The sequence below is a fragment of the Drosophila mauritiana genome, chromosome 3L (genome assembly GCF_004382145.1).
Source record: "Drosophila mauritiana strain mau12 chromosome 3L, ASM438214v1, whole genome shotgun sequence".
NCBI classification, from domain to species: Eukaryota; Metazoa; Arthropoda; class Insecta; order Diptera; family Drosophilidae; genus Drosophila; species Drosophila mauritiana.
The window spans coordinates 12875607-12901962 of NC_046669.1; the positions used below are offsets into that span (position 1 = coordinate 12875607).

The following is a 26356-nucleotide window of genomic DNA, read 5'->3' on the forward strand; positions in this document are numbered from 1 at the left end:
TTATTTCCTATAGCAGACAGCTCAGCAGATTCGCGCGTGCAAATTCTCACCCTTCTCTTCATCCTCCTCTCCCACCCACCACCGCCATCGGTCGCTGTTGTAGCTGTTGTTGTTGTGCGGGCAACTTGCTTTTTGGGGGCGGGGCACGCGGGTCATCGCAAATAGCAAAATCGTCAATCGTCATCGGCGAAACGTGTGTGCAGAATTAATGAAATGCCCGCGCCGCTTCATCAATGAAAACAAAAAGCGAGGAGACTATCCGACAAATAGTATCTCAAAGATTTGTAGCTGTGCTTTCGGTTAACGTTGTGTTTGGGCCAACATTTTTGTTTTGACAACAGTGCGTGCTTACAAACCAGCCCAGAATTGCCAAAATTATCGCGGTAAGTCCTTCGATTGGTGCCTAATTATTATTCTGTGCTGTAATGTTACTAAGTTTAGTACTGATATTAATTGGTTTAGTTGATACCTAATATTTACTTCTTTGTTTTTGGTGTGTGTCGTATTAGTAAATATACATTGGTTTAGAAAAAAAAGCTAATAAGCATTTGTAGTTAATATGCAGAAAGAAAGAAACTGGTTTATATTGATAAAGAGAATAATACAGACTATAGAACTAAATATAAATAAGAGTACTTAGTAATATTTTGATTGATAACGATCGAATTTTAATCAATAATCCAAGCAAATTTGTTACCTTACATATAAACATCTTTATAGCTACATACATAGCTAAAAAACTTAGTTTAAAGGGTAGATTTCGATGTTTTATTACTATTTGTTTAAAATAGTGTGTAAATAAGTTAGAATTCGTAACTAAATATTGACCTTATCAGATATAACCGTTACACTTAATGAAGAAGCTCTCTTTAAGGCCCGAAAAAAACGCCTTGACAGCAGCATGACATTCTCTTTTCTTTCATTGCCGTTGTTTCAATGTTCGATCGATAAGTTTTATGAGTTTTCGTTGTGAAATTTTGAAATCATTAATTATGTCTCGGGCGGCAGACTCGCTCGGAGTTTCCGTCCAGGTCCCCAGCCGTCTCATTTTGGGGTTTCTGTCTGGGGAACAGGTTTCGTTAGAGCGAAAAACTTAAAGAACTTTTCGAGGTTTGTGCGATTCCGGGAACTTGTTAGGTGCTGCCTGGTGGACTCGTGTTTGCTCGCCCCTCTTTATGGAGATGTGGATCTTTATGAATGAACGAGGTGGGGCTCAGTTCGGAGGCTCGGGCAGCTGGCAGCTTGGGCGGCTGAGCGGTCCGAATGTCTCGTGTTGTGGGCCTTTCTCGTTGACACTTTTGAGGAATGTTCGCTTGGCCCCACTGGCCTGGCCAACTGGGAATGGGTTAGACGTGAGCTGGCGTAAGTCTAAGATGCTGGGATGTACTAAAGTTCGAGGAATTCGAACGGTGAATAGAGTTTGGGCCGAAATCAAGAAGACTTCAAGGAAATGGCAGTAGGAGAACATTTTTAGTGGCATTAAACCTAATATGCATAGTAACTTTATGGGTTTCAGAGTTACTGTGTTTTGTAAAAGTGTTCTATAGACAATATTCCGACATTATAAACTATTTCAAAGATGATCACCCATAGAAACGATTTTTTTTAAATACATGCTTATCTTTATGTTGCGCCTTCCACTCTGTGCTTCTACCAGCTTCAACCGGTGACCTTCATTATCTCCATCTGAGAACAACCTCGAGGCGAAATCTTAAAGCAAATCCCCTCTCATTAAAGCTCCCAGCGCCACTTTTGTTATCAGGCCCGAAAATGCCCACCGAAAACGCCAAGGCCGAAGCCGAAAACTTCCAACCTGCATTAGCTAAGCAGACAACTGAGCAGGGGAAGCTTGCTGGGTCTGAAACAGAAAACTTTTTAATTACCAACAGGAAAAAACATTTAAGATAAAAGCCAGGTAACATGGGGGCAGGTGGGAGAGGCCACTCTGCGCCCACCCCCACCCTCTTTTGCATAAATTGAAATTATGGCAACTGTTCCAGACTTCAGGATGAAGAAGAGTCCGAGTCGAAATCGAACCTTTTACTTCTCACTCACTGACCCGAAGGTATTTATGACCTTCGTAAATAGGAAACCGAAGGAATAAGCAGCAGGTTTAAGCCATCTGAGAGCTACAAATTTTACAGCTTACATATTTTTTAGCCATTAGATAAACAAATAGAAGGGGCAGAACCAGAGGTAGAAGAGAAGAGAAAAGAACGAAAATATCTTTCAAGTACAATGTTAGGTAAATATAAACAAAACTTTACGTCTTTAGAGCTCACACTTCTTTTTACAACCTCCAGACTTTTAGATGCTGCACTTTGGCTGTTTGCTGGTTTTTTGGTTCTTCCTTTTCAGCTACTTAAAGCTTTTAGAGCGGCAGCTAGATGTAATATAAATTACATTAGCTAAGTGCCAGGCGGCAATTAAAAACAAAAAATACTCGTGAAGTTTTCCTCCGCCTTTGTTGTTGCTGATAATGTTGTTAATGATGTTGCGGCAGCATCTTCAGCAGCCCCATCCCTTCGGCGGCATCATCATCAGTGGCATCATCATTAAGAACATCATTGCCACCATTAGCAGCATCATTAGAACGTCAACTTAATCAAGGTTAAAAAGCATGTGGCGTGCCTGCCCCAAAAAAGTCGAGGAAAACTCAAGAGATGCGGGAGCTGGCATCCCGCTCTATCTTTCTCTTTTTATGTGTGGTATATATGGTATATGTATATATATATTCGATTCTGTAATTATTGACGCCGACGTTGTCTTCCACGTTAGACATAAACATAAACATATTGCGATGACTGAAATTTGGTAAGATTAGGAAAAGTTATGCAAGGATTGGGCAAAATATGTTGGCTAACATGGGGTAATATTTTTGGGGATGAGGTAATTGTAGTGGTAAACATAAATGGCAGCTAATTGGAAAGAGAAAAATTGAGAGCGAAAATGTTGATAAATCGAATAATGATTTATAGCTAGGGAATAGAAAGGGAACTACCTCATAATGACCAGTATAATCTAACACAAAGAAATAAAAACTTAAAACCCCGATGGTTTAATGTTATCAGATTTAGCAAATCATGCCACTGATATTTTTATAACCCTTGTTCGCTTTTCACTTTTCAATTTAACCACCATTTGGCAACCCCATCATCAAGATAGAATCGAGATTCTGCTGCCTTGACATTTATGATGCCAAGCAAATACTTGAAACTCTAATAACCCCAGAAAATCACCCCAAATTACAAGTACGAAAATAAGTTACCCCGAATGACCGCCATTAGGTCTGAAATCAAAACATTTTACAACACCAATTATGTGATTTTTTTCGTTTGTTTTTTGCGCGATCAGAGCCAAAGTCAAAGTAATTTCTATTTTAATAACTAGGCAGCGTGGCCAGGCCAAGTCCATTAAAAATAAATATCTCTAGAGATATACTTTGCAATTAAATCAGCAACAAACTGCAAATGAACCGAATCGAAATGCGAGAGAAGCAGCTCCATTATATGGGCATTATCTGGCTGCCCATAACTATCGGCTCAATCATAAATTTAATTAGCATAATTGACTCCGCAAGAACGGATGTTCGTTTTCGATTTGGGTTTTCAAAATTTCGCTCACGTAGTGGCAATTAAAAATGTGCTGGCTGCTTTTCAGTGCCATATGCGCAGTTACGCCTCATCAGGCCGAAAAATATTGAAGATCAGGTGCGGAAAATGCGAGGAGAAAGGTGTGAGAAAAGCTGGCAACAGCTGGTGGAACGTGCCATTGACACTTTCGAGTGCGAGTTTATAAACATATCCAGTACTTGCCATTAAAATCGAAATATTGAAATCAAAATAAACTCGAGCCGTTTTCTAAATTATTCGTTATTGTTTATATTTTGGCCTAGCCTCGTCCGATGAACCATATAAAATAGTATTTCATTTTCCATTCTCACTTCCTCTGTCCCAATAATAATATTCTATGCGTCATTTGGCAAATGAGTGGAGTCGCTCTGTGGAACGCCGGTTATCTTGTGTTTACCTTTGGGGCGATAAGGCGCCAACCCGATAAGATAGAGCCACTCTGGATCTATGCCTCGATAGGGTGTGACTTGGCTTCGATTTCTGATTTTCCACACAAAAGTAATTCGCTGCATTCAGTGTGTGCTGTTGTGCAAGCTGCTGCTGCTGCTGCCATGGAAATGGAACGGTTTGGGGGAGTTGTGGAACTAATGGACTGTTTACTTATTTATGGGCCCTGAATGTTGGTCAATATTTGTGGTTTGCCCGGGCGTTGAGGGGCGGCCACAGGGAACAAAGCCAACTCACCGAGAGGAGCTGAATGGAAAGACGTCAAAGCTTGCTTACTGTTCTTGATGGGGAATGGAGTGGAGTGTGGGGGCATATAATGTGGAAATAATTTATAGATAGGATAAGCCCGTAAAGAAAGAATTCGTTGATTAAGAGTACTTCGACAGAAGAGGGCTGATGATTCACGTAGTTTATTTTCTATTTCGAAAGCACACATTTGCCATTGCAGTTTCTATTCATAAAAGTGTGCACTCATTTGCTTATATTTTGGTTCCTAAATATATTCACACAAAGGTATTAATATCTAAAAATAATTTTAAATTAAATAAACACATTTTTCAACGGCACAATTTATGTTCTTAACATGAGCTTCCATAGCTGATTAATGAACTAATTGCTCAAGAGATAATCGTTCAGCTAATTTCGCATTAACTAAACTCACATGTTTTCAAAAAATTTCAGGGCCAGAAAGGCCAAGTTCCGCCAGAAACATCTGTGCCGAGTGTCAAAATGTAAACTTTGCTGAAAAAATATGTATATAATGACTCGCGTTGGCCAAACAAAACAACCAAAATCCATTAATATAATGCGGAACCATTTAATAGTCCGAAAAACTAGCATGACGACAAACAGAACATGATCCATAAAATCGAGATCGGGCGGTACAGCAGCGAGCAATTTACGACAAATGTGCAAAAGCTTAAAGTTACAAGACACCAGATATGAGATACAAGATAGATAGATAGATAGATAGATTGTGTTGTGACCGCACTGGAGACGCCCACAAAAAAGTCTGAGCATAAATAAGAACAAACGTCACATGAAATGTGAGGCAGAGCTGGGAAATAAATATGAAAATTGGGCTGACAACAACAAATTTATATATATATATGTATTTACATTTGTTTGGTGCGGTTCGCTTTTAAATTTATGGGTTTATTGATACTCTCGGGGGCAGGAAAGGAATTCAAAATTTGCTTTATCAGCATGTCAGAAAGGCGAGCAAGAAAGCCCCAAACCGCAATCTGTAAAAATGTTCTCAGCGAAATGATTTAGCTTTCTATCTGTGTCTCTGTTAGCACCGCATCTCTCAGATTCTCATTGTGTTTTCGCTCGGTGTTTTGAACAATTCTGCCTAGTCGAACAATAATATGTCAAAACAAATTGGCTGAACTTGTGTAGAATGGGTAGAACAGACGTCGAAAAATTTACGTGATAATGAAAATAAATTTTTTGTACCATCTCTTTGTGTACTATTATTGTTGAGTACACGAAATGCATACAATATTCATAAGCTGGTTGAACTAAAATGTTATATATATATAGATAGTCATATGAATATAAATAGGGGGGTAAACTATGTAATGTTTTGGTTGCAAATTTGGAATATGTTTAATTAACTTTTCAGGCTTAATATACTATGACACTCACATCTGTTAGTTCAACGAACTTCTGGCCTGGATTCCTTGGAAAACCCGTCAAACCTTCACCTGGTTTGGCACTTCTGCGTAATTCTTTGGTTCGCACCATTTAGTGGCCATTTGATTTTGCATATCAATTAACGAGATTGAGCTGCCTCGGGGGCAGTATTTTGGGTCTGTTCGGTTAATCAGAGTTGTTGAGGCGATACAACGATTAATTAAAGCCTCAAGTCGCTGAATGGTTCGTTTACGGTATCGACCTCGCTGACTGCCTAGACAAAAAGATCATTAGTTAGAGCATCAAATAAAACAATTTGATTACCCATAATTATAGCTTACCGAAAGTGGAGGCAAAAAAATGACGGTGGTAAACATTTTGTCGCCTTCGGATTTGATGCCTTCATTAGGAGCCAGAATAGAATAGACAGAAACTTCGGCGGTGTGCCACACGGCGTATGCATAATCGTATAATTAATTGCCATAAATGTTAATTGCGCATACGCCACGTTGCGGCAATTTATCCTTTTAATAAAAGGGTTCCCACGCTCACATTTTCCTCCATCTCCCCGTGTCCTTTCACCCGAAAGTTTTGCCAGTTAATTAAGCAAGTATTTTCCGCTTCTTTTCGTGTTTACCCAGTTAATTTCTGTTAAGTTTTGTTGACATGTTCGTTGTTTACCTATAAGCTAGTTTGCCAGCTGCGACAAATTAACTTGCTTCGTGTTAAAGTTTCTGTGGTTTAAGTTGGTTCTGAGAAGTTGAACAACTTATTGGATTAGTCAGGTGTTTGAAGACGAATTAATGAGATTAGAAACTGTACAAGCTGAAACAAGAAAAGGCAGTGAAATGGGGAGGGCTTTAAGTGGGAAAGAAAGAATGGCCTACATTTATTTCCAATTTAAAAAATATCAAAAAGGAACTTAATTTAAGCCCTCTTTTTGTTCATAATTTACAAACAGTCAAGTTCCGAACTTTGCACTTCCTCACTGAAACTTGGAATTTCATAATTTTATGAAAGAAACTTTCATACCAGGAAGCAATTTCGGAAAATACCAGTACTCAAATCCCATTTGAAGCCTTTTCTACGAGCTTCGACTATTGCATTGATTGCTTGTTGCTGTTGATTTAACCCAAATAATTTTCGAGTCAAACAAACAGAAAATCAACAAACAAACAAACAAACAGACAAACAAGCGCAGGCCAAACAAACAAAATGAACAACAAATCAGCAAAAACTCGAATGTAAGTAAAATCAATAATATGTTTAGGGTGACGCCCCCTCTTCTATATATTTCCCCCCCCCCCCCCCCTATCTCTATCTCTAACTATCTTTATCTATCGCTGGATTGTGGATGCAACCCTTTTAAAGCGAGAGAGTGAAATTTTTTCTATCCTAAGCTCGAGCTGTTTGCTTTTAATCAAGTTTCACAACATTTATCTAATGTGTGCTCAAGTCGGGCTAATTAATGGGTTAGGGCGGTCTGGATAGTTCATTTGAATATTTAACGATTGGCGTTCAGCGGTCGCCAAGGGGGCGTGGTCGCTCGGGGGGCGCCACCTGTCCAGCAAAATTATTAATCAATTATGCAAAGTTCTCTGGGTTAAACTGCGACTTCAGCGCGGAACTTCAGCTGTTGAAATATTTGAGATTCGTCCAATTCACCTTGGGAAACAACAACAGAAATGAAGTCATTAGCTGGGCCAAGATTCAGACTACTGCGAGTATTTGAATGGCATTTTGCGAAACAAGTTTCGCTCAACACGTAAATGTGAAGCGTAACAAAACGCTAAAAAAAAAGTAAATAAATAAATATGTGAGAAGAAAAAATGAAAAGTTAAATGCAAATGCGACTGGCTTTATTTTTTGCTAGAAGGTTGTGAGAGAATCTGAATGATGTAATTTGTGGATGGGTGAGCTCAGCTAGCGAAGTGACTAACGAAAGTCAGTTAAACTGGAAACTGGAACCATCATTCTTATTTCATAGTTATATAGTAAGTAATTCTGCAAGATTTGCCAACTTTGCAGACATTCTTCTGCATGTACTTAAACTCGGCAATAAAGGCAATTAAAGCCGAAGCCAAAGGCGAACTTAAAGTGTCTCCGAAGTCAAGCGTAAATGTGCTAAAAGGTTAGAGTGCGGGCAGGAAATCCCTAGAAGCTACATAGAAAATATACACACACTGCGCCATGTGAAATAAAATGCTAAAGTTATTCATTTTGCAAATAAGCAGGGTAAATATTTAATTAACAACTCAGCAGGCAAACAAATGGCAAGGGGCGGGGGTGGTGCTTGGAAATATGTCTCACGTTTGCGTCGCGGGTCTAAGGTTTCCTGCTCGCTGAGGGTAATATAATATTTATTTATATGCCGCACAGCCAAAGTCACCTACAAAACGAGACGACGACGACGGCGATGACGACGCCCTAGAAATTGCCGCAAATTTTATGTTTCTGTTCCATACCGTACTGTCTCTCCCTCTCTCTCGCTCGTTCTCTATCTGACTCTTTCCATGAGTGTGAGTCAATGACATGTACGAAAAGAACTAGCTTCCTCAGGGGATTTTGGGTCTGAAGGTGTGCGACATAGACATAAGTCTGTTTTAGGTATCTAGAGGATTAACATTTATATTTATATTTATGAAAGCTGAATTCAATATTTAGTGTTATACAGTGTTTATTTCTATATATCAGAGTTAAAATAAAACCTTTAAAATTTAAAAGTACATATAAAATCAATCTTAAATCACATTGATAAAAACTACAAACATTTAAAAATAAAATTCTTATATTTATGGCTACTTATCTATATACTTATTTCGCGCACCTTTTGTCTTCGCCGTGCGTGCTCCCTTTGTGCGCAGGGCAATATTAAACATTGTATCGCTTGAAGTCTGATTTCATTTGGCGCGTCTAACTAAGGAAAGGAACCCCAGACAGGGACTAAATAGCTTACTACAGCCCCAACCTGAACTAATTAAATTAGTTTAGTCTGCAGAAAAAGGTTTTTCCAGTGGCGGCAGTGTTGTTAGTTGGGCCTTTAATTGCTTTTGTGATGAGTCTTTAAAGCCGAACTGTGGACTCGGTCGATAAGGTGGCTAGCAAAATTAAGCAATTAATGAGGAATTTGTTTATGGTTCCACAGAGCACAGATCCTTACACATGCACAGCGTAAAAAAAATACAAACAGGAAAAGTGTTGGGCTTTCGTCATTGTTTCAATGTTTTATGAGTGCTCGTAAACGGACGGAAAATGCTCTTATAGCTTTCTTTTTTGTTTCCATCCTTGAGGATTGGGCTAGCTATTAAAATGTCATCATGCATCGGCCAGGATGGAAAATGTAGAGTTGTGTGGGCCACCACCAAGTGAACTGTAAGCACGATAAGTCAGAGCACGCAATTCTTGGGCCTCCCAGGCGCCCGGTTTTATCGACTGGGAGAGAGAGCGATTCCTGGGCGTATTTATTATTTAACACCTAGAAACCTAAGCGGGAAATGGCTATAAAATTGTTGACCTTTTTTCCCGCTGCTCATCATCATACTTTCTTTTTTGGCACACGCGTCTCGTAACTCATGCAAAAGTTTCCCAGCCCATCTTGGGTGGTCCAAAAGACTTGGTTTTTACGACCAAGTCGGTACTCCAGTTCGTTTTACGATTCAACCAAACACACACAACATAGGTCGAAATATTTAAAAGTGCGCTTAATTATGCCCGCAAAAACGAAGGCGAAATAAACTTCGCATTAATGCCGAAAAAAACTGCCAGAAATTCTAAAAAGGCACACGGCCATTGGGTAATAAACTTTATTTGCCTTCGCTTCTGGGGTAATCAACAAAGTCTTCTATGTTATATTGTGTAAGAAGTATTCGCGGTGGGTGGGATTCTTAGAAACAGATTGGCATTTAAACCAAGTTAATGCGGCTAAAATGGTGCTTACTTTTGTGGGTGGAAAGTATAAAAGCCAACTTTCAAAAGCAGAAATCGTGTTTCCTTAACACACAAGAACACATAAGAAACATTAATAAGAATTTATAACACATTCTAGTTAACTAATTAGATTTTCTCACTTTTACAGATTTAAAACATCTCGAAACACCTGCCGCTTAAATAAGGGTAAGTTCAGACCAGAGACTCAATTCCATGCCAATTCCCAGCCATCTAATGGCATCTCAGCCGTCCAGGGCTGTTGTCGAACAAGTTGGCCGTTTGCCGGGGGATAAACTACATATTCTACATATTCTACATATTCCCTGGTAGTCCGCACCGTTGTCCATTGGCCATTCAGGCCACCGATCATAGCGAACACATTTGGAAAAGTGGGGACATGACAGGCTGAATGCTTGAGTCTGAGATCGCCGTGGAAATATCCATACTTATATATGTAGATATTCTGCAAGTGCAGTTAGACTCCAGACTCAGGTGATATATCTCACGACTCACGAAACTAGTTTACGCAACATGTGGCAATTTTGCATGCCACAAGAGGCCACAGAGGACGTGCCACACAGCGCACAGCGCACTGGGGAAAAGAAACCGAAACAAAAATTGACATTTTGACATGCGGCTTGTAAGCCGGGCGGTACCTCAAGATTCGCCTCCGATAAACTACAAATGGTTGCACAGCCAAGAAGTTGGGCAGCATACCGGTTCGCCGGCGCTCAAAAGCAATCCGTAAAGTGTCTTTTAAATACAAATGTTATCTACCGTGAAGAACCGAGGAGAGGAGTCCATCCAGACCAAGAAATAAAAACCGTACGTGCCGCATTTGCTAGTGCTGTTTTTGTTGTCGCCGGTACGATTTTTAATGGATTGACGGCAGACACCGAATGCACATTAGAAATCCAATCCTGGTCCAGGTTTGCGTCCAGTCCCAGTCCTGCGATCGCGGGTCTCCCAAGTCATGCACACACATGGGTCCATCCATGTTCCTGTCTGCATTTTCGCCATCCTCTCCAGTTTTCCCGCACCGCTTTGCGTGCCAGGAAAATTGTCTTCGCTACTGCAATTTTCCTTTCTGGCTTTTGCATTTCAATAACTGGATGGGTCAGTGGCTGTGGAGTTTTGTTTGGCACGTACGGCATAAAGTATCTGTCTGGGCTATCGCTTACCACCTCCCGGCCACGCCCCCCTGCCAGCAAAGGGGCGTGTGCGCCATTTCTTTTGAGTCAGTGTCTGCATATATTTGTTTAAATTGCATCGAGTGTTTGAGTGTCTTCCAGATACTTGATAAAACAAACTTCGTATCGGGTTCAGGTTTGGTCAACTAATTGGAGAGACCAGCAAAAGGTGGTTGAGGTAATTGCCCAGGGTGGAGCTATCGGAATGAGGTGATTGGATTAAAACGAATCCCTAAAATAATGTTAATTCCGATGTTGTAATCCTAATAGTCTACAGGAAATATTAAAAATTATCAAAGGATTTAATTAAATTGGAGTTTTCATCTAGAATATTTAATAGTTAGTTGCCATGTCATACTAAAAGTGTAACATATTTGTTTTTCAAAAATGTATCATGTTTATATGGCTTAAAACATAATGGCACTGATTCAACATTTTCCATTTAATTTGAACCTTTGCCATGGTCAACCTTCCCCCACCACATTCTACCAAAAATATTCTCAGCAATAGAATATCTGCCCAAATCAAAGTGGGGGAAGGTTGATTGTGATTCAAATTTCCGCTGTTTAATGGGCGCTAATAGATACAACCTTCATCAAATCGAATCAAATGGGACAAAACGCTATTGACATAATGCAAGTCAATATGTCAGGCGAGCAATCAACACTCGAAAACGAGAATGAAAATCAAAGCGAAACCGGAAAATTGTACAACGCCTGAAATGCCATAAATTCTTTTGATGGCATTAATAAATAAATAAATAAATAATAAAAAAGGGCTGCCGTTTGCCGTTCGATTCATTTTCAAATTCAAATTAGCGACATATCAAAAATGTGTCATCAGCAATGAAGATGGACTGACCCCACCACTGGCCAGTTGGCCAAAAAGGGGGGTGTAGTTGGGTATGTAGGACCAGGGAGCCATAAAAGTTGAACAAAAGCTATGCGAAACTGACTACCAACCAACCTAGAGAGCCGGATAACAATCACAGACCATAAACTGTGTTGAAAAAATATTTGCATACAGTCATAAAAAAAAGTTGGATGCTGCTGCAGGCTAGTTGGAGTCATTAAAACAAGCCAGCGACTATCAAAAACTAACTGGCCAGGGGACACTTTTTGCTCCAGACGTGGTAATCAAATGGGTAACCCAACTATATTGATAAGCCTGTTTTTTCTAGTAGCTTTAAAACACTTTGTTTATATTTAAAGAATTGATGTCAAACTTAGTTTACCATTTAAAGTGCGTTAAAATTGGTAATTACCATTTATTATATCATTCGCCTGTTTTCCCTATTAATATTAACGATCACATTAAACTCACTGAAGCCTGAAGTTTGATAGAACAAAGTTTATACCATAAACTTGGCAGCTAAGTGCTTAAAACGCGATGGTAAAAAACTACACTTTATTTTGTACATTTGTCATTAGGTGTCAGATCATCATTATTTAAGCAGCACAAATCAAAATAAAAAAGCTATCAAAATGAAAATATGAATATTATTTCAGTTCATTTGGTTAACAATTTTGCAAAGCCACTTATTCTATTTAAAAAATAGGGTATCTTCAAGGCTCGACTCAATCATTTGCTCGTTTCCTACTCGTCTTATTTCAGCTTTTTTTTATGTTCATTTGTGCACTGTCGTTTGGGTTGTAATTAAAACTTGTTGGCAGACTGTCAGGCAGCGAGTTAACAAGTCGGCGGCTCCACAGTGGAAATGGGGGGCAGCGGGGATGAGCTGTGAGCTGTGAGTTGGCGAAAATATTATTTAATTGTCAGGCCAGGCGCTAATTAAAGTCCAAGCCGGGCCGCCAAGTCTCTCGCCCATTTTGGCCATAAAGCCAAACACTTAACGATGCTCCACGAGCATCTTCAGTCCGATATTTATGTTTATTGACTGGTTGGGCTGCTGCTTTTGCTGGCTGGCAACTGACATCATCATCATCAGATGGAGGAGCTGCGTCCGCTGGTAAGAGCCAAGTTAGTCATAACACTTGGGAGCAATGTGGCCGAAGGTCTGCCTAGTGGAGATGTCAGACCGAGTTATGGAAATTGTTGCAAATTATTTATTTATTTATGCACGTGGCATCCACAGCCGCGTTTGTCGCCTGATTATGTGCTTATTTATAAGAGCCAGGTACACATAAGGATAAATGCGGGATTCAGCGACTGCCACTAATGAGATGCAAGCAAACGGCATCCGCGCTGCATATGAATATCAATTATGAGAGGTGGGGACCATGAGGATCATGGCCGTAATCGCAACTCAGGGGGGCTGCCACGCCCCCAGTTCTGCCAGCTGCCTCCTCCGCTCGGCTTTCGGGCCAAATTGAAGTGGCTGAACAGACGTCTAGACCAAGTACGCGATGCTATTCGGCGGTGGTCGTAACAAAGCTTTTAAGCCAAAATGTTTGCCCATTTGCATAGTAACAAAGGCCCGAAAGTGTCGGGGAATTTGAGTGCAGATAGTGCGGACAGCGAGCAGATAACTGATTCAAATGATTCCACAGCGAGTGGCTGGGGAGCATTTGGGTTTTTCGCAGATGGAGAGATTTTAGTCTGAACTTAAAAATATGCGGAATATGGTACATACAAAACTGTTGTATGTATGCGAATTGTACGCACATTTTTAAACTATTTTAATATTAAATAAAAACGTAACTATTTGTCTGGTAAGATCCGCATAAAAATTCACAGCTACATAGTCCTTCGAAATCATTTTGCATGCTAGTAAATCGTTCCTTTACTTCCATGTTTTAACGCTTCGATTTAAATAACCTTCTTTGAGCCCATCTCAATTGACATGATTGCAGATATCAAACGTCAAACCTCTTGGGTCATTTCGACACTTGACGACAACGCCTGTCGCAGGACCAGCTCCTTGAGATCCCTTAACCGGCCACGCCCTTCGGCCCTACGCCCCCTTTCGCTGTCCTGCTTATTTACAACTTGACATTTCACTTGCGATTCGCGGGGCACTTTTATGCGCTCCAATTGCATTTTATGACAGACAAAACTGACCTACTTAAGGCTCTCTCCTACGCACACAACCACCCACCCACACACACACACACCCGGGACACAGCTGCCACGCCCATTTCGTCCTTGCTGGGTTTCTGATTCTCTCTCCAGCGCATTATAAATTTAATGGGCTTGACCTTTTTTCCCTCGATGCTCGACCGCAATTCCAATAGATTGGCAAACTGAAATCTGAGTCCAGCGAAAATCGACATAAAATTTAACTAAAATGTCCTTAAGTAGCTCAAGTGCTTAAAGGGGGGCGAAATGGTTGGGGTGAGTAAGTAAAGGATCCACAAGTGGGAGAAGTAAATTTGAAACTTTTCTATGGCTGAAGAAGATGCGCTTTAAATGGCTGCGAAACTCTTTTATCTCGCTTTGTTCGCCGGCCAGGGTTGTCGCATTTCACGCTGGATGCACAGCGGCCATGGCCACGCCCCCAGCCGCCTTCGCCATTGTCAATATCCTGGCAGCCATTTCCTGCTTTGTTTTGCTGGGAAAGGTCGAACACTTTTTGCCGCCACTGTTGTCCAGTCATGGGTAAAAATTTTTGTGACTGAAACTCTCAAGTAACTTGGCTCAAAGTGTGCTTTCTTTTTTGTTTTTTTGTTTTTCATTTTAGCCGCCCACCGCTGGCATTGAATAAGGCGTCCTCAACTAGAAGCAAAAACATTGAAAATTGTTTTCTTTTCCAATTTTTTTTTCCCACTTTTCCCAGGACTGTCTGTATTTGCTTTTATTTTTGCTACATTCTCCTTGGCTGTCATCTTTTTCTTCGGATGATGCCGCTGCTGCTGCTGCACTTGAGGAACTTTTTGCACTCGCCAAATGTTATTTCAATGCCTGGGCCACTTTTTTGTCGTAAGCCCTCCGTTTCTATCTGGGCGGATTGTATTGAATGAATGATTTTTGGTTCGTGCAAATATTTTATTGACTATTATTCTGCCTGCTCTCGAGTTGCGTTTCAGTTCCGTTCGATTCGGCCGTCCTTGTCCTTATTGTTCTGTGTGCGAATCCTTCAGGGTCTCCGTCTATTTTCCTCTCAAGGGTTTATTTTGGCTGTGTTTTTCCCGATACACACCATATATGCGTACATATTTTTGTTGCGCAATTCCGCACTGCCGGATAAATATGAAGAAAAGCCGAGGAAAAACACAGAATGGCATTTATATTCTCTTAGAGCTGAGTTTGCTTGTGCAAACGAAGCAGGAAATTCAATAGGAAGAGCGCTGGAAATTGCCAAATTATGAGGAAATTTATGGCTGAATTTAAATTATTTGCAAGCCATCATTTTAAAGTTGGCACAATCGTTGTTAAGCTTCGTCATGCTCCTCGCCAGTACTTCTCTCAAATTTTCGCTAAATTCAAATAGCATGTTTAACCTTTTAAATTAACGAAATTGCCGCTCATTCAAAGCGTTTCGAATGTTTTGCACATGGCTCGTTCCCTTCGATTTCCCGCGACTCGTAAGCCCCAATGAATGGCGGCAATTATAACATTTAGCACGCATTTCTGTTCAGCTAACGCCACAGCTCATTTATCATCATGACGGCATGTCTATCCCGCTACACAGTAAAAATGGAAATATTTATGCAAGAACCATATTAACTATAAAGCATGTACTTAGGCAGCGGAATATTTAAGCAAAAGTGAAATAACTTGGAATTTGCAACCCCATGTCCTTTCAACTTAATTTGCATTCACTAGGGAACATATAGATACACAATAAATATTCCAAGTGTACCGACAACTTTTTCTATTAATGCTTGTAGAAATGTCGGAATATATGTATTTCGAATATTGAACGTCGTCTCTTTCTATTTTAATTGGCGGCCTCAAACGGCGCGAAACTAATGAAAAAATCATCATCAAAGAACCTAGAAAAAAGGCAATGAATGGATACATCGAATGGGGGTGGAGTGTTGGAAAACAGCGTTTTAAAGTCATTGCTACTAATTTTATGAGACCTTTCTTCTTTGTCACTTTTCCTTTTTGGCCCGCTTCCTTTTTCCTTTTGGGCGCTTCCGCTTCCTTTGCTCGCCAAATGATTATTGCAAGCCGTAAAAGGAGAAATGAAAATGAAACACAAATGGACGCAGCTGAAATGAAACCATCCTTGAAATCTATTGTCTGTCTGGCCGTCCAGACAATTGCAGAATAAACAAACATAAAAACTGCCGAAAAAACAGCTATGAGAAAAAACCAAATCGGGCCAACAAATGATGCCTGGCGGGGGGGAGGGTGGAAGGGACCCTTAACATAATTGAAAAACATCAAATCGAAATGAAAATCAAAGTACATGCCTGTCAGATGGGCAATAATCGAATGCAGTCCAACTGACATCTTTGAAATTTAAATACACTTTTAAGCGCCCAAGTAGCATGAAAATCAGCATAAATATTTGTTGTTATTCTCGCCATAATGACGGTGTCGTATTCCCCCCTCCCCGCCCCTGTTTTTATCCCTTTTTACATGGGACTCTACTGCAAATGAAATGAAAACATGCAAAACAATTAAAAACAAACAACAAAATGACCAACAACAACAATGGCAATGGCAACCCTGGCAGCTTGTTATTGAAAATCCACCAAGGGGTAAAGGTGGATTCGGTGGGTGGATTTCGATGGGGGCGGGTTGCGGGGCAGGGATTAAAACAACAAGACCATGTCGAACACCTAGCCAAAGGTATACAACCCATCAACATCAACATCAGCCGCTGGCAACAACAATGCACTGCCACAACAACAACACACAAACACACAACTTCATTTGCTGCGTTGCAATGGTAAAATAAATAAATATTCATGTTGGAAATTTACTTGTAAACACGCAAATTGTAAAGCAGCCGCCGCCAATGAAGGACTTTTGGCAAATATCACAGGGGTGGATTCACAGTCGATTGCTTTGTTTTCCCACTTTTCAAGTGCAGGTCAAAGGCGGGGGATTCTAAAATGTGGCAATTTCGAGAGAGGTGCCCAAATGGAACAAGCCATGTTCAATTGTAATGGTCTTGCTAGTTTCAAATATTTATGAAAACATAATTGCGTAATGCAAACGGGCTGAGAGTATGCAAAACAATTGCAAAGGGGTAGATTATAACATTTAAAAATACCTGTGATAGGGATATATGGAACATACATATGACATTATCAAGATTTGCTTATCACTAATTATTAAATGAAAAATAAGAGCTAATACCTTGTAATAATCTTTAATAGAAATTCAATCATTTAAATCATTTAGCTGGAAAAGATTAAAAACATTTAATATTATATATTATAAAAACCTTATTTACAAAAAGTATATTTGTCTATTAATGAAATCTGACAGAACACAGTTTTACTTGTGTGGCCTTATTAAAGGTAGCTTACATACGCATAAATGCATATTCCATTACGTAATACACCAAAAACGTGAACAATAATGCCCGGCACACTATTTTGCGCTGTATTTTCATGGTCCTTGGGGGCGAAAAGCCAAAAACCCACACACACAAGCTGAAAATGAAACTGGACTCCGAACATCCTGAGCTGCTACGTGGGCTATAAACAAGGACACGTACGCAATTAATTGCAGAATTATTACAAATTTCATTACATGCTAAAATATGCAAATTGTTTGACGTTGCCTCGCCTGCAGCTCCTCTCCTATCTGCCTCTCGCTCTTTCCGTTTTTGTCTCTCTCTGCCTGCGCCATGCAATTAAATGCATTTGCATACATAATAAATAAATAATGCAGACGCAAAATTGCAGCATTAACTTTGCCGCTGATGTGCGAAAAATGAAAAGAGAGCGAAATTCTTTTAATTATCATTTTAATGTGTTTATGAACATTTAGAATAGTAAGCGAAAATTGCTCCCTAAATTGCAGTGGGGTGGCTTAAAGTGCCGAGGGGCGGGGGCGGGACAGCTGCATTCGTTTGCACTGCAATGTCATAAAATGGCAACAATTTGCACACAGCTGTCGCCGGCGAGGGGTGTTCAAGTGGTTCGCATTGAGTCCGGGAATGGGTTTTATTCGCACCATTCTCTCCTTCCCTCCAGTCACTGGAAATATAACTTTTCACCTGGAAAATTGCTTAAAAAAATGTATTTAACTGCAAATATTGAATATGTATTAATTCCAGACATCGCTTTAAGTTAATTAAAAGAAATTCACATCCTTACTTTTGCACGCTTTCAGATATATTAAATGAACTATGCATTTTTTCAGTGCCCTGTCGCTCACTCAGCTGCAAATTGTTTGCAGCCTGTCTACATAAATGTTGCATGTCTACAAAATATTTGGGTTAAAACATTTGCACAGAGCCGGAAAAAAGAGTATATATTTGTATTTGCATGATTGCACAGCACGGGAAAATCCAAAAGGGCATAGGGGTATATGGGACATGGGATACGGATGACATTGGGTGGCGCATCAAGTGGCGCATCAAGTGCGGGTTCTGTTGGTCAAGGAGTGGCTGGAATCGGAGATGGAGTAGGACAAATTGGAATGGTTTGACTTCTCGGGAACCACGTAGGTGCTGTTCCTTCCAAATCGAATCGCCATCCTGCTTTCCGACTCCATCTCCTCCTCCCCTGGCACATTGATCCACACAGGTCGATGGGTAAATTTCTCGGATTGGGTTCTCTTCTCCGCGAGCCAGTGGACCCGATCCCCATACTCGTCCAACTCGGTCCGCTCCCCTTCTGTTTCAACCAGGTCCACCTCGCGATTAGACTTACGCAGCACTGACCGACGATAAGATAGTCTTCGTCTTGGGGGAAGCTGCACCTTCGGCTCTGGGGGAGATGTTGTCGGAGCTGGATGCAACACACCAGCACAGTCAGGGCCACCACGTTGGTTGCCCGGGCAAGTTAATCGCGTCCGATCACCCTCATCATCCTCATCCAAACGGCCGAATTCGCAGTACAACTCGTCCAACTTTCGCTGCAGACAATTGCGTAGATTGTTCTGCCGGCAGAGTATCTCCTCCAGCTCCCGAATTCTTTGACCCTGAGTCTTAATGACCTTTGTGAGCTCACGCCGCACCTGCTGCTCGCACTCGCAGCCGCATGGCGGTTGGGTGAAGTACTCCGTATGGGATTTGGGACAGCATTCTGGATAACAGCAGGGTTCGTCCTGTGGCAAGCCGGAAGGCTTCGAGCACTGCTCACACTTGCAGGGACACTCGTCTGTGGCATGGTGTCCGCGGCCCAGGAGCAGGACATCCGTGCAGCCTGGGAGGCAGTTGTTGCGCCGCCGCCTAAAGTCACAGAAAGTAGAAAATAATCGACACAAATGCCATGATTTTTCTGACCTAACACTCGGATCCTGCTCCTGTTCCTCTTCCTGCAGCGCCTGCATCTCCTCTTCCAGCTGCTCATCATCTTGCATGGGAGTGCGCAGAACGGTGACCTCGGTGCCATCGATATCGGGAAAGTTACTGCCGGTGTCTTTAAATTCGGATTCCTGCACAAAGATCTCCGTGTCCGATTCCTTGGAATCTAGCCTCTTGGTTATCTTTAATTCGGAATCGCCTTCTTCCGCCGGTTGTGGTTTCAAATCCACACAGGACTGTCCCTTGCCGCAATACGTGGGCAACGAAGCGCCATTCAGGAGGAGAACATTAACCGATGGACGTTCCTGACCCGGCTTACCATCATCCGGACATTTGCATCCTTCACCATCCTTCTTTTCATGGCGACGCTTCTCCTTCTCGCGCTCCAGATTTCGCAGCCTCTTCCCGATTTTCTTGGCCCGCTTCACAAAGTCGGGAATGTGCTCCACGCAGACGCAACACTGGTTCTGAATGCTCTCCAGGCAGCAGTTCTTCGCCGCCATGCTGGACTGCCAGATCCTGGCCTCCTCCTCCGTCTTGGGATACGCATACGCCTCGTTGCCCTGCGCATCCTTTGCCGGTGGCTCCTCGCCACAGATGACACACCTTCGCCCAGACATGTAATGGAATTTTTCTTTTTAACAAGCTAATTTTAAATTTTCTGGATCTAACGAATTTAAAACATCAGAATTTGTAGAGGAAAACTATTTCTGTAGGGTTGATGGCTAAAGCAAAGATTGTTAAGGGAAATATTTTTGAAGCACGGAAATGAAAAATAACATCAATAATGACAACTTTTTTTTAACTTTTTAGAGGCTTAAAGGAAGTTAAAATATTGCAAGAAGTATATGTGGTAGAATAAATTGTTGTGTTGCAACGCTCGTTTTTATTGATCCTCTTTTTTATGGAGATAGCGAAATAGATCGCGCTGCAATCCATCTTGCTTGCGTAATTGCTTTTCCTTTGTTTTTTTGTGCAGGCATTTTTCGCTTTGAATGCTTTTGAGCAACTATAACAACGCACCTTGCGGTTTTTGCGGCAAGTGAATTGGGCTGTGAAAGCCGAACGCGTTGCATGCGGATTCGGTTTGGTGTGGGGAGCGGTGGGGAGTATGGGAGCAGGGGCAGGTGTTTCACCTGGCTGTTATGAGGTGGGAATGATTTCGAAACCGCTGTGGCACAGACCCACTCCCGACTGCACTTCACGGCTGGTCTCTGGGGCCCCAGAAAAAAAAGAGAGAACGCGCTCTGGTATGCCCCATAAAGTGGGGCAGCAAGGCGATTACTATGCTGCGAACGCATTAAAATCAATTGATTGCGGTGGAAAATGTATAAGATATGTGAAAAATCCGGATCAGTAATTACAACAAAATCTGTAAATTAAATTGTTTAAAGTTGTCGCAAGCGAGTGGAGAACGGGCGTCTGAAATTGCTTAGTTTTTCTATTTAAAAGTTCTCATTTCTCAGATAAAAAGTGGGCTTATGTCTATGAGTATAATTTGACAATCCGAAATCAACATCCTCGATAGTATAGTGGTTAGTATCCCCGCCTGTCACGCGGGAGACCGGGGTTCAATTCCCCGTCGGGGAGATGGCTAAATTTTTTTTGTTACTATTTTTTTAATAGGCAAATATTTACTTGTGGAAAATAACCATAGTTATATCTGCAAAATGATTAAACAACTTAAATTAACAGGTTAGGCAAAACCAAACCAATATTTTTCAAAAATAACAAAACCACCTCGACCACTAGTGGTCAATTCCCATTAAATTCCCCCAGGCATTAGGCCCTAAAAAACGACTAAACTGTCAGAAAGTCGCGCCAACGCCCACTAAATAATGGAGAGCGGAAAAAAGTGCGTTTCGATTCAGTCAAGCCCAGAAATCTGCGCAAAACCGCAAAACAATAGCTACAGTGAGCGGAAAATCTATGTCAACCACCTACCCTGCAACAAAAACGACCAGCGGCCAGTGGACCACAAAAATCACGTTATTTCAATTTGAATGCCAAACAATCGCCGGTCGAGCACTAGTATCAGAAATGGGTCTATCTCTGGCCTGGTTTGGCATTCTCCAAATGCCTTTTTGTGGGTTAACGCCCACGGCCAGAAATTTGAATAATCTGCTGCCGTAATATCGCCAATTTATCACTGGACCATTGGGCCCAATCCCAAAACCCGGAGCTCCGTTCGCCAACCCACCAGCTGGACGCATAAAACGAAAGCAAATGTGGGCAGTTCACATTTCACTTTCGTTTCGAATTCAGATTCGGAAGGGAAGAAAATCGGTGGGGAGCCAGCCGGTCACAGACGCCTCTGCTCTATCGCATTTTCCAATTTATCAATGGCAACACGGAGGCGCGCTGTTAATGAAGAATTATGTTCATAATTTCCAAATATATTGTCGCACATCTTCGCTTCTTCACTTCGAGCTGGCTGAGGATCGCATCGGATCGGATCGTTTGGGATGCGATCCGCTGATGATGGGGGCTGTCCGACACTTAAGTGTGTCAAAATGTTATTGCTGCCATGTGGCATGCTGGCTCCGCCGAAGATCCCCCGATGGAACCATCATCGTGTCAGTTACGGAGACACATTTCAAATATTTATGATGTTTGCTCGCTCTGACCGAACAACACACAATCCACACACTCCAATCCGTGGCACTTCAGGGCCATCGATAACTCCATGTTCCATGGTTCACAGTTCAAAAAGTCATTTCAAGTTTCTTGTTACAGTTTCCAGTGAAAGTTTTCCCCTGGTTTCCCAATTTTTTCTCTTCGACTATTAATTTTCACTTAGTCAGCGTTCTTGGGAAAGTATTCAGTTTCCACTCAATCCTTTAAATCGAAACAGATGCCAAAACATTTTCATTTTGCCATTGGCAACGGTTTTTAAGTGGATTTAATTTGTTTCCGAGATTCCCCCCGCATCTGTTTTTGCTTTTGTTGTCCGCTATTTTTAGGCTTTCAATTCTTTTTTTTATTTTTCTGGTGGCTCTCTATCTAATTTAGTGTTCAGCTCGAATGATTTTTTTTGGGGGCCGGCTCTAGTATATAGATTTAAGTGCTCATGAGAGAGCGGAAAATTTATGTGACAGCTTATTAAATTTATATGTTTGCTCTTCATTACAGATTATACCGGCAGAACGTCAGTGGGGCAACGAGTGATTGGATACACATGTGTTAGCGGGTAAGTGCTCGGATGAATGGGCTTTGGCTATATCGAAACGATACTATATGTCGGATTAAAGAGCTTCGGAAACGGGGGCTTAGGTTAATTCTTCATGATCTCACACATGTGTCAGTCTGTTTGGGAGCATTTTAGTCTATTTGCGAGGGATTTAAAAGCTATTGGGCGGGCAAAGATCTGGTAATCAAAACTATGAGATGCGTAAAAAAATATACTAAAGTACACATTTTAAAATACACTAAACTACTCCCTGTAATTAAGACATAATCACCTCTTAGTGGACCATTCGCTTTGTGTTCGAGTGCTTCCCCACTAAACGTGCCCTGGACTCGAACATAAACCCAACGTTAACCCCATTCAATCCGTACTTAAATCAACTGAACCTCCACCCACCTGTCAACCGGGCCGTTGGCACCTTCAGCCCAGCAGATAACTCAACTCGGCTCAGCTCGGGGCTCAACTTGGTGCAATCGCTGAATGCCAGCCAGCCCAAAACTGCAGCTGACTTGATGTGAAAATTCACACTATCCTCGCCGGACACAATAAAATGTAGAGCCGCGCATACGTCCCCAAAAATCGTTGGCGCTCTGGCACTTCATTAAATAGACGCCGTGGCGGCGCTTTTCCCCACAAAAACACAGCGCAAAAAAAAAAATAACAAAATGAAGAAAAATCCAAATGGAAAAAATTCGTTGACGACCACACCCCCCACATTACTTGGGGGCTGAGCTCGGGAAACTTGCTTATTTTTCACACATGCGCGTCAACAAAAAATAAAAAACAAAACCGGCGAGAGGCAGAAATTTAAGCAACAAAATCGTGGCTTTTTTTTGCTTTACTCACATTGTTTATGATGACAATTTGGCGTTGTTGTTGTCGTCGACATGTGGCCATAAAGTTGTCGGTAAATAACAAACAGGCCTTTCCTCTCATCCAACTTTTTCCTTTAAAAATACCGAAACTGCCGACGACAACTTTTGGAGTATCCTTTGTAGTCTGTTGAGAGGATTCCGTCGCTGGAAGTCCTGGGGCTAAAAGCCACTCAGTCTAAAAGTATCTCATGGGTTGCAACCACAAATTAAGCACATAGGCCTCAAAATTGTGACGAAGCTCGGAATGGCTAAAATACAAGTGAATATTTCGGTACTTACTTAAGAACTTTAATCACTTGCAAATGCTTCACTCGATGTATTTTTGCTTATTTAAAAACCAATTTAGCTGCGTTGCTTAATATTCATCTGTACACATCTAAACAAAATATTGCAAAATTAAAGCTTCAGAGTAATAGCATCGAAATTACTACCTGACATCATCATAAAAATAATCAAATATTTAACTTTGCTAAAATCATTATTTCGCGTTTGCTTTTTACAAAATTTGTTTTCGGCTGAGCTCACCTTAGACCAAGCCTGCACTTGACTAAGTGGAATGAATTATAGCGGCGACCTTGAGGCGCTCGATTTCAGGTGGAAATAATTCCATAATTTGCCATGCTGATTACTTCCAGCCAAAAGCTGACAACGCAATTTGTTTTTCGAAAAATTCTTAACGTGTAATTGTCATGTTGTCGGGCAAACAATGGACTCACGAAAAGGCAGCCCGAAAAGCGCGCTCACAGAAAAACAAACAGATCGGCCAAAAACCCAACTTGCGGCCCCACCCTAAAAAGCAAAAAGACGTCTATTGTTTGACTTTTTCCAACGGCTTCGGTCGCATAAATAACCAGAAATTAGCAGGCAAATAAGTCAAGTCGCATGTAAACTCGTTTTGGCATTGAAACACCTGCAAGGCAAGCGATTCTTTGCATATTCCAAGTGCTAAATCACCTGCCCGCCGCCAGACTGGAGGTAAAAGTTGAACTGGCTAATTTAAATTTATATACTGGAGATCTAAGCCGAGATGCGGCCCCCTGATTTATGCCCACCAGATTGTCACTGGCGATAGGGGAAATGATATACTATACGAGCATATAGGAAATGCGCATCGATGGGAATTGTATGCAAATGCCAGACGCACATAATGATGATGAGCCGCAGATAAAGATTAGGATGCTGGCATTGATGTAAGCAGAAGCACCTCGACAGGTGTAACAGCGCTCTTAAGAGATCTAACCAAGTGCCACTAGTTGAACGGATTTGTCATCCGGCTCTCCATCTGTATCGCAATCGGTTCGGTTTTTTTTTCGTGAGCTGGCTTCGATTGAAGGTAAACCGATGATGACGTACTGTTTTGGTCTTGTGACAAAAGGTGTTCGATTTCGGATTAGCTTGTGGGCTTAGTGGAGCTGAACTTACCTTGATATTGAACTCGGCTCGTTGCGGCGGAATCAATCAACCGAGTTGCGAGGTAATTGGAGCTACGCAACAGCAGGGGTCTCCGAGCGGCAGGCACGTCTAAATCACGTATAAAAAAGAAATTCATCTTCATAAAAACATAAAACACAGCGAAAAAGGGAAAACAAAAACAGACGCCGACCGACACATATAAAAACCGGCAGCCAGTTCCCCCAACAAATGAAAGAGCAATACATCCAGCTGCGAGAGATAGTTTACTTGCGGTAATCACACCAAAACCAATGCCCTCACTACCCATCGTAAACACTTGAAAAAGTGTTGGAAATTTCTGTTGTACCACTGACAAGTGGATCGAAAGGTTTTCTGTAGGCCTCACTTGTCTCCTCCCCTGCCCATTTTTTCGTTTGAAATTACATTTAATGTGTGCCTGAGATTTCGATAGAGGCGTGAACCTGTTGAGATACTTTCAAAAGTCCAATCGTTGGCTCATCCTCAGCAGACACACAAAAAAAAAAACAACAGAATTGGAGATAGAAGCATCATTTGTTAGAACCTGTCGATTTGGATTCAGTTGGCAGCTCATCGACCCTAATCGCGTTTGAAAGTTATAGCATCTACGAAAGCTATGCCACTGTTAATTGTCAGAGAGTTTCGACTTTCCTGAGCTGCCTTTTTTCTCTCGCTCGGCTTTCTTTTGGCCAAGTTGGCTAATTGCCGTATTAACCTTTTGGCCCTGGCCCCCTGCGATGGTGATGACGATGATAACCAAAGTCCGGCTGCGTGCTCGAGTTGTAACTGCGCCTCTGACTTTGACTTGGCTTATTTGCAAGTTGGATTTGATGACGGGCCCTGGTCCAGTGAAAGTAATTAGTGGCTGGCCAGCCACTGGAAACTGGCCTTAGGGTGAAAGCCGAGCTTTTAATTGAGCAGCTGTCGCTGCTGTTGCCGCATAATCAATCAGCTGGTTGTGTAATTGGGGTCTTATGTGTACACATGTAGGCACCAAAACGAAAGTGATCTGTTGGAAAATTCTGGTCAGGTCAGAGGTCAGAGAAAGGGTTGACCTTTAACACGGGAATTATAATGGAATGCCAGCCACTTAAAGTTAGCTACGTCTCAGGAAGTATTATATTTGATAATTGGGCTGACGGAAAATAAGGGTTATATCCATGGAATAAATATCCCTTGGATATAATTATATATTCAGCGATCAGCCCCATGCGGTCATAACTCCCAACCTATCCAAGTCATCCGGAATCCCAGAACAAAAAGCTCTCACGCTCCCTGTACTTTCAAAAGAACAATCTCCCCCACTTGGTTCCCATCCTTGGCGAGCAACCCAAATCAACCCCCAGTGCACGGCATTCCGAAGTGTTTTCGAAAACTGTGCCAAAGATCTTTTACTGCGATCTTTCGCCTTTCCTCTCCCAAGTCGATTATATCGAGAAGTGACCCCATACCAACACACACACACTTGCGGATACAACCGATCTGGATCGGCGATCAGCAGCCGCGAAAAAGAAGAGCATGTCAAGAAATGAACATCAAGCTGAGATGATTGTCATAATTAAGGATGCTGGATGTTGGATGTTGGCATCTGCCAGACGCATGGAGAAGAATGGTGCCGGGGGAGAATCTTCTGCAGCACTCCAGGCACTTGTAAAACCAACAGATAACCGTAAGAACGAGTTATTCTTTTT

At 41.6% G+C, this 26356-nt stretch overlaps 2 protein-coding genes and 1 non-coding gene across 3 annotated transcripts in view; 2 read left to right on the top strand and 1 right to left on the bottom strand.

Moving 5' to 3' along the window:
- The first annotated feature begins 293 nt into the window (after positions 1 to 293).
- Positions 294 to 26356, top strand: part of LOC117139352 (protein slit) — a 50043-nt gene continuing 23980 nt past the window's right edge. Inside the window, exons 1-3 of the mRNA XM_033301600.1 lie at positions 294 to 383; positions 9793 to 9830; positions 22305 to 22362. The gene's annotated coding sequence lies outside the window, so the exon portion shown is untranslated. The remainder of the gene's footprint in view (positions 384 to 9792; positions 9831 to 22304; positions 22363 to 26356) is intronic.
- On the bottom strand, positions 18157 to 19894 carry LOC117139353. Its single transcript, XM_033301602.1, has 2 exons — positions 19152 to 19894; positions 18157 to 19097 (listed from the first exon to the last, which is right to left on the bottom strand). Exons 1-2 carry the CDS (start codon positions 19790 to 19792, stop codon positions 18281 to 18283), a joined length of 1458 nt encoding a protein of 485 aa, XP_033157493.1. The 5' UTR covers positions 19793 to 19894; the 3' UTR covers positions 18157 to 18280.
- Trnad-guc lies at positions 20691 to 20762 on the top strand. The gene has a single exon. It is a non-coding gene; the product is annotated as a tRNA-Asp (tRNA).

Coding starts and splice junctions, on each gene's coding strand:
- LOC117139353 (XM_033301602.1), bottom strand. CDS start 19,792: ATGTCTGGGCGAAGGTGTGTCATCTGTGGCGAGGAGCCACCGGCAAAG. Junction 19,098..19,151: donor GAGCAGGATCCGAGTGTTAG/GTCAGAAAAATC, acceptor CTGTGACTTTAG/GCGGCGGCGCAACAACTGCC.